The sequence below is a fragment of the Nerophis ophidion genome, linkage group LG10, assembly GCF_033978795.1.
Source record: "Nerophis ophidion isolate RoL-2023_Sa linkage group LG10, RoL_Noph_v1.0, whole genome shotgun sequence".
NCBI classification, from domain to species: domain Eukaryota; kingdom Metazoa; phylum Chordata; class Actinopteri; order Syngnathiformes; family Syngnathidae; genus Nerophis; species Nerophis ophidion.
In genome coordinates, this window is record NC_084620.1 from 65923889 (window position 1) to 65943125 (window position 19237).

At 37.3% G+C, this 19237-nt stretch overlaps 1 protein-coding gene across 4 annotated transcripts in view; it reads left to right on the forward strand.

Annotated features, from left to right (window-relative positions):
* tafa5a (TAFA chemokine like family member 5a) overlaps nt 1–19237 on the forward strand; it is an 816691-nt gene that overhangs the window by 771086 nt on the left and 26368 nt on the right. For all 4 annotated transcript variants that reach the window (XM_061914483.1, XM_061914482.1, XM_061914484.1 and 1 more), the window contains one exon: nt 19146–19237. This exon is cut by the window's right edge and continues 64 nt beyond it. In XM_061914483.1, the coding sequence (XP_061770467.1) occupies nt 19146–19154 (9 nt within the window). In that variant the 3' untranslated portion in view covers nt 19155–19237. The remainder of the gene's footprint in view (nt 1–19145) is intronic.

Below are 19237 nucleotides of genomic sequence, written 5' to 3' on the forward strand. Positions count from 1 at the left end.
CGAAAATAATTAAAAGCAGTTTAAGAGTATCCCTTTTTCCTTAAAAGCAGAACTGAACATGTTATAAAATGATTACTTAATCTGCAAAAATAATAATAATAAAAAAAAAAGTAAAAGTATTACTTTGTCCGGAAAAAGAAACTTAAAATGTTATATAATGATTATTTAATCTACAAAAATAATTAAAAGCAGTGTAAGAGTATCCCTTTTTCCTGAAAAACAGAACTGGACATGTTATAAAATGATTACTTAATTTTCAAAAATAATAATAAAAAAATAAGTAAAAGATTTACTTTGTCCGGAAAATGAAACTTAAAATGTTATATAATGATTACTTAATCTGCTAAAATAATTAAAAGCAGTGTAAGAGTACCACTTTTTCCTGAAAAACAGAACTGAACATGTTATAAAAATATTTCTTAATCTAAAAAAATAATTAAAAACAGTGTAAAAGTATGACTTTTTCCTGAATTTTTAAAAAGAATTTATATGGTGATTACTTAATCCACAAAAATAAATAAAAACATTGTAAAAGTATTACTTTGTCCTGAAAAAGAAACTTAGAATGTTAAATAAAGATTACTTAATCTGCAAAAATTAAGAAAAACAGTGTAAGAGTATCACTTTTTCCTGAAAAACAGAACTGAACATGTTATAAAATGATTACTTAATCTGCTAAAATAATAAATAAAAAAATGTAAAAGTATTACTTTATCCGGAAAAAGAAACTTAAAATGTTATATAATGATTACTTAATCTGCAAAAATTTGTAAAAGCAGTGTAAGAGTATCACTTTTTCCTGCAAAACAGAACTGAACATGTTATAAAATGATTACTCAATCTGCAAAAATAATAATAATTAAAAAAAAGTAAAAGTATTACTTTGTCCGGAAAAAAAACTTAAAATGTTATATAATGATTATTTAATCTACAAAAATAATTAAAAGCAGTGTAAGAGTATCCCTTTTTCCTGAAAAACAGAACTGAACATGTTATAAAATGATTACTTAATTTGCAAAAATAATAATACAAAAAGAAGTAAAAGATTTACTTTGTCCGGAAAATGAAACTTAAAATGTTATAAAATGATTACTTAATCTGCAAAAATAATTAAAAGCAGTGTAAGAGTACCACTTTTTCCTGAAAAAACAGAACTGAACCTGTTATAAAAATATTTCTTAATCTGAAAAAATAATTAAAAACAGTGTAAAAGTATGACTTTTTCCTGAATTAAAAAAAAAAAATTATATGGTGATTACTTAATCCACAAAAATAAATAAAAACATTGTAAAAGTATTACTTTGTCCTGAAAAAGAAACTTAAAATGTTAAATAAAGATTACTTAATCTGCAAAAATCAAGAAAAACAGTGTAAGAGTATCACTTTTTCCTGAAAAACAGAACTGAACATGTTATAAAATGATTACTTAATCTGCAAAAATAATAAATAAAAAAATGTAAAAGTATTACTTTATCCGGAAAAAGAAACTTAAAATGTTATATAATGATTACCTAATCTGCAAAAATTATTAAAACCAGTGTAAGAGAATCACTTTTTCCTTAAAAACAGAACTGAAAATGTTATCAAATGATTTCAAAATCTGAAAAAATAATTAAAAACAGTGTAAAAGTATGACTTTTTCCTGAATTAAAAAAAAAAATTATATAATGATTACTAAATTTGCAAAAACAATTAAAAACATTGTAAAAGTATTACTTTGTCCTGAAAAAGAAACTTAAAATGTTATATAATGATTACTTAATCCGCAAAAAATTATTAAAAACAGTGTAAGAGTATCACTTTTTCCTGAAAACTGAACGGAAAATGTTATAAAATGATTTCTTAATCTGAAAAAATAATTAAAAACAGTGTAAAAGTATTACTTTTTCCTGAAACAAATTTAAAATGTTATATAATTATTACTTAATCCGCAAAAATAATTAAAAACATTGTAAAAGTATTACTTTGTCCTGAAAAAGAAACTTAAAATGTTATATAATGATTACTTAATCCGCAAAAATTATTAAAAACAGTGTAAGAGTATTACTTTTTCCTGAAAAACAGAACAGAAAATGTTATAAAATGATTTCTTAATCTGAAAAAATAATTAAAAACAGTGTAAAAGTATGACTTTTTCCTGAATTTAAAAAATAAATGTTATATAATGATTACTTAGTCCGCAAAAATAATTAAAAACATTGTAAAAGAATTACTTTGTCCTGAAAAAGAAACTTAAAATGTTATATAATGATTACTTAATCTGCAAAAATAATGAAAAACAATGTAAGAGTATCACTTTGTCCTAGGAAAAAAAAGATCTGAAAAAGTTATACTAGATTACTACTTAATCTGCCAAAAGGATTAAAAATGCTGTAAAAGTACTTGTTTCTCCTAAAAAAAAAGATAGGAATTTGTTATTAAATGATTAATCTGCATAAATGATTAAAAACGGTGTAAAAGTATCACTTTGTCCTGAAAAAAATATATATTTAAAAATGTTATAAAAGATTACTACTTAAGCTGCAAAAAGGACCTAAAAATGCTGACCTGCAAAAAAGATGACAAACGTTGTCATTTGCATGCCAGGCCAGAAGTTGGCATAAACAACGACTGAAACCAGGTTTGAATCCCCATAAGTGTGTTTTGACCGATACAAGGGGGCTTTTAAGGTCGGAAAAAGCATCCGCCATCTTGCTGGCTGCAGATTTTGGGTGCAACGAAATGCAAAAGCAAAACCGTTTAGTCCACTTCCTCCTCGAGGCTCTTTTGAGTACAAGCCCGAAGCGCTCCTGCCCAGGTGGGGCCGAAGGATGAAATGCACGCTCCAGCGGGCATGTCCGACCCGTCCGTCAGGTGTTTGTGTGAAAACATCAACGCGGACGAGCGGGCGGCCCCCCGGGGCGTGCGACCGAGCCAAGTGGATCTGACTCAGTCCCGTGAAGCGCCACAAAAGGCTATTTTGGACTTTGCGTGTATTGGTCAAATGTTGGAGACTTATTCTACTGAGCAGACGCCGCTGACATCTTTTCTTCTTTCTTCTTTTCACAACCATCCCGACCAAGCCCCCTTTTTTTCCCCTCCTCCTTCGCCATGCATTTATCTTCGTCTGAACGTCCTGTCAATAAAAACGCACGCTTGATTTGTTTTTCTGCCCCCAAGAAAGGTATGAAGATTGATAAGTGTGTTGCTTATTTCAGGGCCACTTTGAAGCATGTTTACCAGCAGGACACGTATTGGAAACACGCGCGTCTCGCCTCGCACTGCGACATGTAAACATTCTTCTCCACTCGGCTCTTTTTGAAAAATGAACTTGTTTACCTTGAGTGGGACTGAACGTAGAGAACATTGTCACTCGCTGCCAACCACACTGCCTCTTATATAAAATACCGTATTTTTTCGGATAATAAGTCGCAGTTTTTTTCATAGTTTGGCCGGGGGTGTGACTTATACTCAGGAGCGACTTATGTTTGAAATTATTAACACATTACCGTAAAACATCAAATAATATTACTTAGCTCATTCACATGAGAGACTAGACGTATAAGATTTTATCGGATTTAGCGATAACGAGTGACAGATTGTTTGGTAAACGTATAGCATGTTCTATATTCTATAGTTATTTGAATGACTCTTACCATAATATTTTACGTTAACATACCAGGCACCTTCTCAGTTGGTTATTTATGCCTCATATAATGTACACTTTGTCAGCTTTGGACTTGGATTTGGTTTACTCCTTCGATGCAGAGAGTTTACGGGACGAGCCAAACGAGAGTGTAAGTACATGGCTTATTTGAATACTAAATACAAAAATAATCGAACTAAGGGCGCTCACAAAGAGGTACAAAACTTGGCTACAAAAAATACAAACAGGAAAACAAAACACCTGCTCGATGGCATGAAAGACGATAAACTATAAACTTAAACTTCCACCGTGGCAGAACTATGAACAACTAAAACAAAAACACTTACTGTGACCATAGCAGGGTGCGTAGAAGGTCATCGTGAAGGCATGAAGCAGAATGCAAATAGCAAAGTTCCCAGAATGATGAACTGAAAGCAAATGACTTAAGTACTGGCTGTGGTAATAGAAAACAGGTGTAAGAGGCTGAGGATCGGGGCGCGACTTAAGGGTACCAGGTGGAAACTAATAGGTTGGCATGGAAACAAACAAAACCAGGAAGTGCAAAACGTGACTGAATCTCCAAAATCAAAACATAACAAAACAAAACATGATCCACAGGTGTGACACACTTATTCAGCCTGTTGTTCACTATTCTTTATTTATTTTAAATTGCCTTTCAAATGTCTATTCTTGGTGTTGGGTTTTATCAAATACATTTCCCCCAAAAAATGCGACTTATACTCCAGTGCGACTTATATGTGTTTTTTTCCGTCTTTATTATGCATTTTCGGCAGGTGCGACCTGTTACGACTTGGAGTAAGGAGAGGACCCAGATGCAGAGAAGAAGTTCAAAAAAATAAAGCTTTTATTTTGAAACAACTTTTTAGCTCCAATGCAAAAAGTTTTTCACAAGAATAATCAACACGCGGAAAAATTATTCCGAGGATAAACAATTAACTTAAAATCACTCCACAAAAATAAGGAGGAATACTAATCGAAGGAAATTCTAACAAAATAATAATATTAATAAGAATAAACGAAAAGCGCTCCTAAAGGAGGAAAAAACACCAAAACGACCTATATATAAACACTAACTATAAATAACAAAAAAATCACTCAATCAATGAGGCAATAAATCAATCAATCAATCAATCAATGTTTATTTATATAGCCCCAAATCACAAATGTCTCAAAGGACTGCACAAATCATTGCGACTACAACATCCTCGGAAAAACCCACAAAAGGGCAAGGAAAACTCACACCCAGTGGGCAGGGAGAATTCACATCCAGTGGGATGCCAGTGACAATGCTGACTATGAGAAACCTTGGAGAGGACCTCAGATGTGGGCAACCCCCACCCCCCCAGGGGACCGAAAGCAATGGATGTCGAGCGGGTCTAACATGATACTGTGAAAGTTCAATCCATAGTGGCTCCAACACAGCCGCGAGAGTTCAGTTCAAGCGGATCCAAGACAGCAGCGAGAGTCCCGTCCACAGGAAACCATCTCAAGCGGAGGCGGATCAGCAGCGTAGAGATGTCCCCAACCGATACACAGGCGAGCGGTCCATCCTGGGTCTCGACTCTGGACAGCCAGTACTTCATCCATGGTCGTCGGACCGGACCCCCTCCACAAGGGAGGGGGGGGGGCATAGGAGAAAAAAGAAAAGAAGCGGCAGATCAACTGGTCTAAAAAGGAGGTCTATTTAAAGGCTAGAGTATACAGATGAGTTTTAAGGTGAGACTTAAATGCTTCTACTGAGGTAGCATCTCGAACTGTTACCGGGAGGGCATTCCAGAGTACTGGAGCCCGAACGGAAAACGCTCTATAGCCCGCAGACTTTTTTTGGGCTCTAGGAATCACTAATAAGCCGGAGTCTTTTGAACGCAGATTTCTTGCCGGGACATATGGTACAATACAATCGGCAAGATAGACTGGAGCTAGACCGTGTAGTATTTTATACGTAATTAGTAAAACCTTAAAGTCACATCTTAAATTCGAAATTTGGGAAAACAAAAACTCACCAATTAGGAAGAGGAAGGATAAACAAAGACGATCAAAGGAGGAAAAAGTAAACTCAAAATTACAGCAAAAACTAGGGTAACTAGGAAATCTTGAGCAAGACAAGGAGCTAATCAAGGACATGGACATGGACGCTAGAAAGGCACGATAGACGAGACGATCTGGCAAAGGACAAACGGAGAAGTGAGCTTAAATAGGATGTGGGAGTGATGGGGAACAGGTGGAAACAATCAGGAATCAGGGATGACGTCAGACTGGTGACACAAGAGGAAGGGCCCATGGTCCGAAACAAGAGGGTAGCTTTTCAAAATAAAACACGTAAATCACAAGACGAAAAACCAAGACAAGACTTCACTCCGGAGCGACTTATACTCGGAAAAATACGGTAAACACTGCAAAAACTGAAATCTAAGTAAGATGAAATATCTCAAATAAGGGTGATATTTGTTTATGTTCTGTCTGATAAGATAATTCTTCTCACTAATCAGATTTTATGTTGGAGTGTTGTACTTGTTTTAAGGGTTTTGGTCCTAAGTAATCTCAGTAAGATATTACAGCTTGTTGCTGAGATTTGATGAACTACACTGCAAAAATTAATTGTTCAAAAACAAGAAAAAAAAATACAAAAATATGTGGTATTTTATTTGAATTAAGCAAAATTATCTGCCAATAGAACAAGACAATTTGGCTTGTCAAGACTTTCCAAAAAAGGTCAAATTAGCTTACCTCAATGAACCTAAAAATACCTTAAAATAAGTACATTCTCATTAATAACAAGTGCTCTTTTCTTGGTAGAAAAAACGAGACCTTTTGGCTCAATTTGTTGAAAAACATTCTTAAAATAAGTAAATGCTAGTGCCATTATCTTGACATACTGAGATGTTTTTTTTCATGCTTGAAGTAAGATATTTTTACTTTAAAAAAAAGTAGTTTTATACTTGTGGGTGTTAATGACACAGCTTTGCAACAGTTGATATTCAAGTTTTAAGCACGTTTTATTCAATATAGGTCAAAAAATCTCAGCAACAAGCTGTAATATTTTACTGAGGTCATTTAGGAGCAAAACCCCTTAAAACAAGTAAAACTCTAACATAAAATCTGCTTTGTGAGAATAATTATCTTATCAGAGAGATAATAAGCAAATGTCACTCTTATTTGAGATGTTTAATCTTACTTACATTTCAATTTTTGCAGTGTATTTTGAGTAAAACATGCTTGGAACTAAAATATCAACTGATGCAAAGCTGTGTCATCAACGCTCACAATTATAAAACTACTTTTTTAAAGTAATAATTTCTTATTTCAAGCATGAAAAAAAATCATGACTTTGACACAAATGTGCCTTATAATTAAAACAGATGACAGCCAAATGGACTTTGCTGTTTTATTTTCAATGAAACAATAGAAAACACGTTTTCCTATAGTAATACACTTGGCACAGTACAGTAAACTGACAGTTAATATTTAAACTTTAAGCATTTCTAAAAATTTTGAACAAAAAAGGTTCATGCACATTCAGATAAATTCTTCAAAATTACAATTAAAAAAATGTTGGCCGGGGGCCGGGCTGTATATATGTGCACTAATTGACTGAAAGAGCACGCACTTGGCGCAATGATGTCATGTTTTCGATGGAAAAATGCATTTTTAGACCATATGATTCCATAAAGGTCCATAAAGAAATGGATGACCGAGTCTGGCGTGGATGAACTTGACTGGCCTGCACAGAGTCCTGACCTGAACCCGATCGAACACTTTTGGGATGAATTAGAACAAAGACTGAGAGCCAGGCCTTCTTGACCAACATCAGAGTGTGTGACCTCACTAATGGGCTTTTGGAAGAATGCTGGAAAATTCCTATGAACACACTTTGCAACCTTGTGGACAGCCTTCCCAGAAGAGTTGAAGCTGGTGGACCCATCATATTGAACCCGATGAGTAAGGAATGGGATGGCATTTCAAGTTCATATGTGAGTCAAAGCAGGTGGCCAAATACTTTTGCCAATATAGTGTACATTCTAGTTTGCTACCAAATCACTCTTTGTGCCATATTTGAAAGACATATTATTAAAGTAATATATTTATTCTTGAGCTGGAAATGACAGTAACAAATCCAGGGGCAGTATTATATTACCATATTTTTTGGACTATAAGGCACACTTAATATATTTTCATTTTTTCAAAACTCACAGCGCCTTATAACCTAGCGCGCCTAATGTACGGAATAATTGTGGTTGTGCTTACCGGCCTCAAAGCTATTTAATTTGGTACATTGTGTAATGATAAGTGTGACCAGTATATGGCAGTCACACATAAAAGATAAGTGTAGACTGCAATATGACTCAAGTTAACAACACAAAAATTTAATATATTCCATTGAAAATTTAGAACATTACACACGGCGCTCAAAAATCCATCAGAATGTTAAGTACGACTTTGGTAAGCTATGAAGCCCCACCGCTTGATGGATTGTACTGTCCTTCAACATATGAGTATTATTATGGTGTGTGTATAAGGCAAGACATATTATTTGGCGTTTTGTTTCGCAATATTATGCAAAAGCAACTTTTTTTACTTGCTGATCTGTATTTGGGATCTGCATAAGTCCTGAAAATTTGTGCACGTCTGCCTTTGTAGTCAGTGTCGATCCCGTAGTTGATAAGATTCTTCTTTGTCTCTATCTTCTTGTTATGGGATATTCATCCTCCGCTGTTGCCATTTCTAATATAAAGTAGTGTAAAGTTCTTATTTCTATCCGCCAGTAAACTCGCCATGAAAGCGCTAAAACATACCGGTGTAGTGAATTTACATTATTCACTCAAGGAACTTTAGTTATTAGAGAGTTCTGGTCGGACGTTTTTCCATGGGAAAATGTTGTTGCATTATTGAATCCCACAGATGAGGAGATGCTGCTTTGTTATTGATTTAAGTAAAGTCTGAATGCCATTAAAACAGTTAGCCTATATGTTTTTTTTTTGTTTTTTTTTAACAAACTTTATTTTTTAATGTTGTACTAAAACACTGTATCAACCAGTGTTTAATGTCATTGGTATGTAAATAATTGTATTTTAATTTAATGTGTCTCCTATACTAATATAAGTGTGTTTAATTAAATTTTTATATTATTAAACATTTATGCTATTGTTTTATGATTTACTTTAATATTGTATCAAAACATGTTTAAATATATTTAAATCTGTGTTTGATTTAAAAAAATAAATATATATATGTATATGTATATGTATGTATATATGTGAGTATACAGTGGGGCAAAAAAGTATTTAGTCAGCCACCGATTGTGCAAGTTCTCCCACTTAAAATGATGACAGAGGTCTGTAATTTTCATCATAGGTACACTTCAACTGTGAGAGACAGAATGTGGAAAAAAAAATCCAGGAATTCACATTGTAGGAATTTTAAAGAATGTATTTGTAAAATATGGTGGAAAATAAGTATTTGGTCAACCATTCAAAGCTCTCACTGATGGAAGGAGGTTTTGGCTCAAAATCTCACGATACATGGCCCCATTCATTCTTTCCTTAACACGGATCAATCGTCCTGTCCCCTTAGCAGAAAAACAGCCCAAAAGCATGATGTTTCCACCGCCATGCTTCACAGTAGGTATGGTGTTCTTGGGATGCAACTCAGTATTCTTCTTCCTCCAAACACGACCAGTTGAGTTTATACCAAAATGGACACATGGATGATACAGCAGAGGATTGGGAGAATATCATGTGGTCAGATGAAACCACAATAAAACTTTTTGGTATAAACTCAACTAGTCGTGTTTGGAGGAAGAAGAATACTAGGATTTTTTTTTTTCACATTCTGTCTCTCACAGTTGAAGTGTACGTATGATGAAAATTACAGACCTCTGTCATCATTTTAAGTGGGATAACTTGCACAATCGGTGGCTGACTAAATACTTTTTTGCCCCACTGTATATGAAACGCAGGTGTCAAATACATACATCCATTTGTGGAGACGATTAGGCTCTTGCCTTTCTATTTACTCTTTGCGCACTTCTTAGTCACGTGACCGCCACAGTCCAATCAGTTGTAGTTGTATGCCGTTGGCAACTCGGGCGCACTCTTTCTTGTCACGTGACCACCGCGGTCCAATTAGTGGGGTTTATAATCCGGTAGCAGGAAGTAGCCAGGAAACAGGATCGGTTGTATTTCTGCTCAAGTTAGGTTTTAAATCACAGTTTCACCTGAAATATTGTGCTGACGGATTCTAAACTACATGCCTATTTCTAACTTTATAGACCCGATTTCCAGGATTATTTGTCATTAAGCTGTGTTGACTGTTGAAGCTGATTTGGTGAGTCCATATTTATGACAATAGCACTTTAAGCATTAATCTTTCTTCATTGCAACAGTCTTTGTGGCATATTCTCAATCGTCCATATAAAAGGTTTATGACTTAAACTAATGATCAAAATTGTGTATTGAATGTACTTTTACATGTGGTTAGATAATAAGCACATTTAGTGCACTGACTGCTTTGTATAGGTCATAATTTTGCTGCTAATAGTTATTTTAGTATTTTTTTGCATATTGTGACTCTGATATGTTTATTGAATTATATTGTACTATATTGAGGAAAGAACTAGAAATTATTGTGTGTGTGTATATATCCATCCATCCAGCATTCTATCCATCTTCTTCCGCTTATCCGAGGTCGGGTCGCGGGGGCAACAGCCTAAGCAGGGAAACCCAGACTTCCCTCTCCCCAGCCACTTCGTCTAGCTCTTCCCGGGGAATCCCGAGGCGTTCCCAGGCCAGCCGGGAGACATAGTCTTCCAACGTGTCCTGGGTCTTCCCCGTGGCCTCCTACCGGTCGGACGTGCCCTAAATACCTCCCTAGGGAGGCGTTCGGGTGGCATCCTGACCAGATGCCCGAGGCACCTCATCTGGCTCCTCTCGATGTGAAGGAGGATGTGTGTATATATATATACACATCGTAAACATACTATTTTTTCAAGTTGTATTATAATATTTTGACAAGAGGTTTAATTTAATTTATATATTAAATGTATTTTTATTTTTTGTATTTTTTTTAATAAGATTTACTACCTTGGAAAAATACTCCTTAAGATTACATTTAAGATAATAATTCTCAAAATATAAATACAATACTGTTCACTCAAGTGTCATATTTAGACATTTTTTCTGATATTGTATCATGATTTCCAAAATTTTAAAAAGTTGTAGAAATGCATGAATTTACGTTTGATTTGATTTTTATATCGACAAACTTTATTTACACAATTTTTAATGATGCACTATTATATTGTATTAACCAGTATTTATTTGTATAGGTTTATAAATAAATGTATTTAAATTTAATGTATTTCTTGAATACGATTTGGTGCGCTGAAAAAAAATTCTACTTAAAATTCAATTTCAAATGCGGTTTCTAAAAATATAAATACAACATTTTTTATTCAAATTTGTTATTATAGAAATGTGCCAATACTGATTGTGTATTTACTTAATGTTTTTATATAAACAAACTATTTTTTGTGATTTACTAATATAGTATCAACATTTTTAATGTCATTAGCACACTAATAAATGTATTTTAATTGTTTTTTTTTTGTTTTGTTTTTTTAAACACGAGTGCTGCCTTGGAAAAATGAAAAATATTACATTTCAGATACTGTACGTAAAAATATCAAGCATTTTCATCCTAAGGTTTTTTTAATATTGAAATTATTATGACCTTTATTATAATTTCCAAAATTTGAAAAAAATGTGTTTGGAAGCTTATTGAGTACAAAGCCATGTACAATAGTTATGATCCACTAGACTATTTTGTCATTTCCTTGTTCAGTTTGAGAATAATAATACATTTAACATTTGTTTCTCATTTTATATGAAGAAATATGAAGTAGGGTAATAATAAAAAATGGATAAATTGCCGACTTGCTGGTGTTTGCAAAGTAATGGAAGCACTAAGAGACGCTGACATGAATGCAGAAGAGAGACACTTCATCCTGAATGATAGCAAATGAGAGTAAATGTACTGACGTAAGTTACCACTCAAACGCCGCCTTTCAAAGCACTCTCTTTTGCCAAATGTAATCTCAGCAATCCTCCTCCTCCTCTCCCGAGAGCTCGCTGTGCTTTGTGTCCGCCACCATTTCACACCGCCGCTTGGCTAGATGGCGGCGGAGTGATTGCGCCTTTTTAGAGGAAGACGGAGAAAAAAAGCAAAACAACCCGAGTTGTGCACGCCGTACTAAAGACGCCTCACGCTCGACAATACCTACTATTACGCAATCACGGCAGCCGTCCTGGCCTTGCGAGCCATCTTCAAGATGGAGGTCCTCCTGGAATCTACTGAAGTTCTGGGTCGGCACTGGCTTGTGTAATTGATCCCTCTGGGCCCTGCAGGCACATCGGAACAGAATCCCCGCTAAGAAGACGACTGCACGGCCCGTTCAGACATGCAGAGAGGTTGCTGCTGCTTTCTTGCTGTTCTTATGCTTCCAACTTCCATTTTGGATCCTCTTTTTTGAACAGAAAAGGTTCATGCACATTCAGATAAATTCTTCAAAATTACAATTAAAAAAATGTATATATGGGCTGTATATATGCGCAGTAATTGACTGAAAGAGCACGCACTTGGCGCAATGATGTCATGTTGTCGATGGAAAAATGCATTTTTAGACCATATGATTCCATAAAGGTCCATAAAGAAATGGATGACCGAGTCTGGCGTGGATGAACTTGACTGGCCTGCACAGAGTCCTGACCTGAACCCGATGGAACACTTTTGGGATGAATTAGAACAAAGACTGAGACCCATCTGGTTCGGGCATCTGGTCAGGATGCCACCCGAACGCCTCCCTAGGGAGGTGTTTAGGGCACGTCCAACCGGTAGGAGGCCACGGGGAAGACCCAGGACACGTTGGGAAGACTATGTCTCCCGGCTGGCCTGGGAACGCCTCGGGATCCCCCGGGAAGAGCTAGACGAAGTGGCTGGGGAGAGGGAAGTCTGGGTTTCCCTGCTTAGGCTGTTGCCCCCGCGACCCGACCTCGGATAAGCGGAAGATGATGGATGATGGATGGATGACTGAGAGCCAGGCCTTCTTGACCAACATCAGTGTGTGACCTCACTAATGCCCTTTTGGAAGAATGGTGGAAAATTCCTATGAACACACTTTGCAACCTTGTGGACAGCCTTCCCAGAAGAGTTGAAGCTGTAATAGCTGCAAAAGGTGGACTGACGTCATATAGACAGATGGATAGTACTTTATTGATTCCTTCAGGAGAGTTCCTGTACTGACGGATTCAGTACAGGAACTCAACATTTGTCAGGTTTTAGTTCACTGGCCGATCCAAGCGGAATGCTTGAGAGATGGGTGTCAAGTGAACTCTGGTGTGGACACGACACGGGCCAGTATTAAAAACGCCGTATTGTGCGGACTCTGGAGCGCACTATAGTAGGCAAATAATCACCGTCAAAAAAATCCAAAAAATTGCATTAAAATTTACCTAAATATTACATTTTATTACCGTATTTTCCGGTCTATTGAGCGTACCCGCTAAATTTGAGAAGAAAAATATATTTTTCCATATATTAACCGCAGAGGAACTAACTAAACGTTGTGAAATACAAACCCCGTTTCCATATGAGTTGGGAAATTGTGTTAGATGTAAATATAAACGGAATACAATGATTTGCAAATCATTTTCAAGCCATATTCAGTTGAATATGCTACAAAGACAACATATTTGATGTTCAAACTGATAAACATTTTTTTTCCCCCGCAAATAATCATTAACTTTAGAATTTGATGCCAGCAACCTGGAAAAAGAAGTTGGGAAAGGTGGCAATAAATACTGATAATGTTGAGGAATGCTCATCAAACACTTATTTGGAACATCCCACAAGTGTGCAGGCTATTTGGGAACAGGTGGGTGCCATGATTCGGTATAAAAACAGCTTCCCAAAAAATGCTTAGTTTTTCACTCGAAAGGATGGGGCGAGGTACACCCCTTTTGTCCACAACTGTGTGAGCAAATAGTCAAACAGTTTAAGAACGTTTCTCAAAGTGCAATTGCAAGACATTTAGGGATTTCAACATCTACGGTCCATAATATAATCAAAAGGTTCAGAGAATCCGGAGAAATCACTCCACGTAAGCGGCATGGCCGGAAACCAACATTGAATGACCGTGACCTTCCATCCCTCAGACGGCACTGTATCAAAAACCGACATCAATCCCGAAAGGATATCATGGGCACAGGAACACTTCAGAAAACCACTGTCACTAAATACAGTTGGTCGCTACATCTGTAAGTGCAAGTTAAAGCTATACTATGCAAAGCAAAAGCCATTTATAAACAACATCCAGAAACGCCGCCTGCTTCTCTGGGCATAAGATCATCTAAGATGAACTGATGCAAAGTGGAAAAGTGTTCTGTGGTCTGACGAGTCCACGTTTCAAATTGTTTTTGGAAATATTCGACATTGTGTCATCCGAACCAAAGGGGAAGCGAACCATCCAGACTGTTATTGACGCAAAGTTCAAAAGCCAGCATCTGTGATGGTATGGGGGTGTATTAGTGCCCAAGGCATGGGTAACTTACACATCTGTGAAGGCACTATGAATACTGAAAGGTACCTGCAGGTTTTGGAGCAATATATGTTGTCATCTAAGCAACGTTATCATGGACACCCCTGCTTATTTCAGCAAGACAATGCCAAGCCACATTCAGCACGTGTCACAACAGGGTGGCTTTGTAAAAAAAGAGTGCGGGTGTTTTCCTGGCCCGCCTGCAGTCCAGACCTGTCTCCCATTGAAAATGTGTGTCGCATTATGAAGCGTAATGACTGTTGAACGACTGAAGCTCTACATAAAACAAGAAAGGGAAAGAATTCCACTTTCAAAGCTTCAACAATTAGTTTCCTCAGTTCCCAAACGTTTGAGTGTTGTTAAAAGAAAAGGTGAAATAACACAGTGGTGAACATGCCCTTTCCCAACTACTTCGGCACGTGTTGCAGCCATAAAATTCTAAGTTAATTTTTATTTGCAAAAATAAAATAAAGTTTATGAGTTTGAACGTCTTTGTAGTGCATTAAATTCAATATGGTTTGAAAAGGATTTGCAAATCATTGTATTCCGTTTATATTTACATCGAACACAATTTCCTAACCATATAGAAACGGGGATTATAATATGTTTTTTACTTTTTTTGCGGCTCCAAACAGATTTTTATTATTTATTTTTGGTCCAATATGGCTCTTTCAACATTTTTGGCTTGCCGACCCCTGGTCTAGTGTATAGACACTATTAGCTGCTAGCCGCTTGTCAGCCGGGGGACTACAAATAAACAAAGTTTTAGCCATAGGGGATCGGCATTAAAAGGGTAGCTGATAAATCGATCCATCCATACCAAGTCAAAGACATGCACCTGGGGATAAGTTGATTGGCAACACTAAATCGGCCCTCGTGTGTGAATGTGAGTGTGAATGTTGTCTGTCTATCTGTGTTGGCCCTGCGATGAGGTGGCGACTTGTCCAGGGTGTACCCCGCCTTCCGCCCGAATGCAGCTGAGATAGACTCCAGCCACCCCCCCAAGCGGTAGAAAATGGATGGATTACATATCAATCCCAATGGCTTCCTCTCCTAAGTGTGGAGGGATAGTCTCTCCCGGCCAATGAAACGGTGTCAAGTGCTAATGCCTGCTGCCCAAATTGCCAATAATTGCACGTTTCAGCCTGAAAACACATAATTGATTTCATAAAGTAGGACCTGATTGATGGCTTGTGCTCCGAGACCGAGCAGCTGTCTTAACTCTCGGCAAGCAGACGCTTGCAAATGGCCATTGTCGTACATTTTCTACTTTTACAAATGTCAAATTAGACAGTAATTACTTGGAAAGTATGAATGAGAGCTGCCCGGCAAGACAATATCAATTACTTGAGTCGTTAATGCACTTGCTTAGACCGCGAAAAATGGAGTACACTCGTCCAGTGGTCTGGTCCAAAGATTGTTGTGGCCCCAAGATTTTGGCTATGGGATGCTGAGTGCATTAAAGACACAACCAACAATAATGCAGTTCAAGTTTTTTTTTAAATAATTAAATATCAAGAAATAAGGTATTATTAAGACATGCACCTGGGGATAGGTTGATTGGCAACACTAAATCGCCCCGAGTGTGAATGTTGTCTGTCTATCTGTGTTGGCCCTGCGATGAGGTGGCGACTTGTCCAGGGTGTACACCGCCTTCCGCCCGATAGGCACCAGCACCCCCCGCGACCCCAAAGGGAATAAGTGGTAGAATATGGATGGATAATCTCTTTCATGTATAGCTTTGTGCTTACTATAAATCATTATATGTGAACAAAAAGACTACAATTGAGTTTAATCCAATATGTTCATTAGTCATATTTATATCAATCAATCATCAATTAAAGTTTATTTATATAGCCCTTAAAGGCCTACTGAATCCCACTACTACCGACCACGCAGTCTGATAGTTTATATATCAATAATGAAATCTTAACATTGCAATACGGCCGGTTTAGTTTACTAAATTGCAATTTAAAATTTCGTGCGGAAGTATCATGCTAAATGACGCGTGCGCGTGACGTCACGCATTGTAGAAGACATTTTGTTCCAGCACCGTTCACAGCTATAAGTGGTCTCTTTTCATCGCATAATTCCACAGTATTACGGACATCTGTGTTGCTGAATCTTTTGCAATTTGTTCCATGAATAATGGAGACGTCAAAGAAGAAAGCTGTAGGTGGGAAGCGGTGTATTGCGGCCGCCTTTAGCAACACAAACACAGCCAGTGTTTCATTGTTTACATTCCCGAAAGATGATGGTGAAGCTTTACTATGGAACAGAGCGGTCAAGCGAACACGGTTGGATTGGACCGCACACACAAAGTAGAGTGTATTATGTAGCGATTATTTCAAAAGATCGTGTTTCGAAGAGGGTCCCTTGCAAAGGGCAGAGATGGGTATCGCCACCACCCGTCGACTGGTGCTGAAGAAAGGTGCGGGGCCGACCTTCAGGTTGTACAGGTACGACCATATAATATCACTAAAACACTATTAACACAGTAAGCAGATAAGGGATTTTCCAGAATTATCCTAGTAAATTTGTCTAATAACATCTGAATCGCCCCCACTGTATAGTCTTTTTTTTTTCCTTTTCTTCTAGTCCTTCACTCTCGTTTTCCTCATCCACGAATCTTTCATCCTCGCTCAAATTAAAGGGAAAATCGTTGCTTTCTCGGTCTGAATCACTCTGGCTGCTTGTGGCCATGATTGTAAACTATGCTCGGATGTGAGGAGCTCCACAACCCGCGACGTCACGCACACATCGTCTGCTACTTCCGGTACCGGCAAGGCTTTTTTATCCGCACCAAAAGTTGCGAATTTTATCGTCGATGTTCTCTACTAAATCCTCTCAGCAAAAATATGGCAATATCGCGAAATGATCAAGTATGACACATAGAATGAACCTGCTATCCTTGTTTAAATAAAAAAATCTCATTTCAGCAGGTCTTTAGTGTCTCAAAGGGCTGCACAAGCCACGACAACATCCTCGGCTCGGATCCCACATCATACATTCCAGATAATGTCCAAATATTACATTAAAAGTAAAAAAAAGGAAAGAAAATTGATCGGCCTAAGGATAAAAGAAAATTGATATCTCCTACTGCATGAAAGTCAATTCAAAACTACAATGCCGGTTTGGCATTAATTAAAAAAGTAAACAAAACACAGTAAATTGGCAAAAAACTATGAAAAAAACTGTTCTTCAGACAGTATAAGGCATGGGTGTCAAACTCTGGCCCGCGGGCCAAAATTGGCCCGCCGTGTAATTTAATGTGGCCCTTGAGGCAATATCAATTTAGCATTAGAGTTGGCCCGCCGGTGTTATACAGCGTTGGTGCCGCTGTAACACCGCATTCACCGCTAATACTCATACTTGCCAACCCTCCTAATTTTCCCGGTAGACTCCCGAAGTTCAGTGCCCTTCGCGAAAATCTCCCGGGGTAACCATTCTCCCGAATTTCTCCCGATTTCCACCTGGACAACTATATTGGGGGCGTGCATTTAAGGCACTGCCTTTAGCGTTCTCTACAACCTGTCGTCACGTCCGCTTTTCCTCCATACTAACAGCGTGTCACTTAATATTTGTGGCTTTTACACACACACACATGCACAAGTGAATGCAAGGCATACTTTGTCAACCGCCATACAGGTCACACTGAGGGTGGCTGTATAAACAACTTTATCACTGTTACAAATATGCGCCACACTGTGAACCCTCACCAAACAAGAATGACAAACACATTTCGGGTGAACATCCGCACCGTAACACAACAGAACAAATACCCAGAACCCCCTTGCAGCACTAACTCTTCCGGGAAACTTCCAGCAAACTGACCAATAACTAACGTTTTATTCATGCCTTTTCTCTTGCTACTTCAAGGCTTGAATGTTTGGTTCATTCATTATTGTTATTTTGTTTTCACATTTCTTATTAGCCTGTGGAAAAAAAATTGATATTCACCTCAGAAGATTGCAAATAGAAAAAAAGGCATAACATTTTTATTTAAATTTTATTTGTTATGCCATTGATATATTTCAGTTATTATTATTATTATTTGAAACTGGATTTTGCATGTCACTAAAGTTATACAAGCCTTGCTTGTTAAATATTTAATGCAGAACTTGTTTGGGTCCCTATTAAAAGGTTAATTTGTTCAACCTTGGCCCGCGGCTTTGTTCCGTTTAAAATTCTGGCCCACTCTGTATTTGAGTTTTAAGAAATATGGCCGTAAATCTGTCACAATGACAGCATACGCAGTGAAGGTAAATTAGCGATTATCTCAATGGGATTTGGAACGGATGCGGCCGCGACGCTGCTAAACTGAGCTTATGTATTACTAAGGACATGTTGACTCACTGCTGAATAGAAGCTTAGCAGAAATAAAGTCTAACTGTATCCATGTGTGTCGAATAGAATGTAGAATAGAATATATATTTATTGTCATTGTACAACGAAATTGCAAGCCAACTAATTTAGTGCAAATTCATAATGAATCACAAAAAAACATGAGAACATGGTCCTCAGATAAATGGATAAAAATAATACATGAAGTACCAAGCACACAGCTCTCATGCACAGTCATTCTTTTTTTTTTTTTTTTTTTGTAGTGTTTCTTAACCCATTTATGGGCCGTGACCGCCATAAAATATGTTTCTCAGCTGTGGTCCACAGCGGTATTCTGTGTAATACACTTTTCCACCACTTGGGGCAGTAATGAGACTGCCAAACAGAAGTCTGGAGCTAAACTTAGAGAGACGTTTTTTTAAGCGCAAAAAGTGGTGAAGCTGCCTTTTCATTTGCATTTTAATTCTATTGAACAGTTTATATAAAAATTAAAAGAAAAGATCCAGACTGGAGATTTTGAAGAGCTTGACCCGCCGTGCCTCTGCCCTCCTGTCTCCCCCTCAGGCCCTATGACGCAACAAGAGTCCCGCTCCACACCCTTGCACTACGGAGAGCATTGACGACCCCCTTGACAGACCGCCAAAAAGCACCACCAC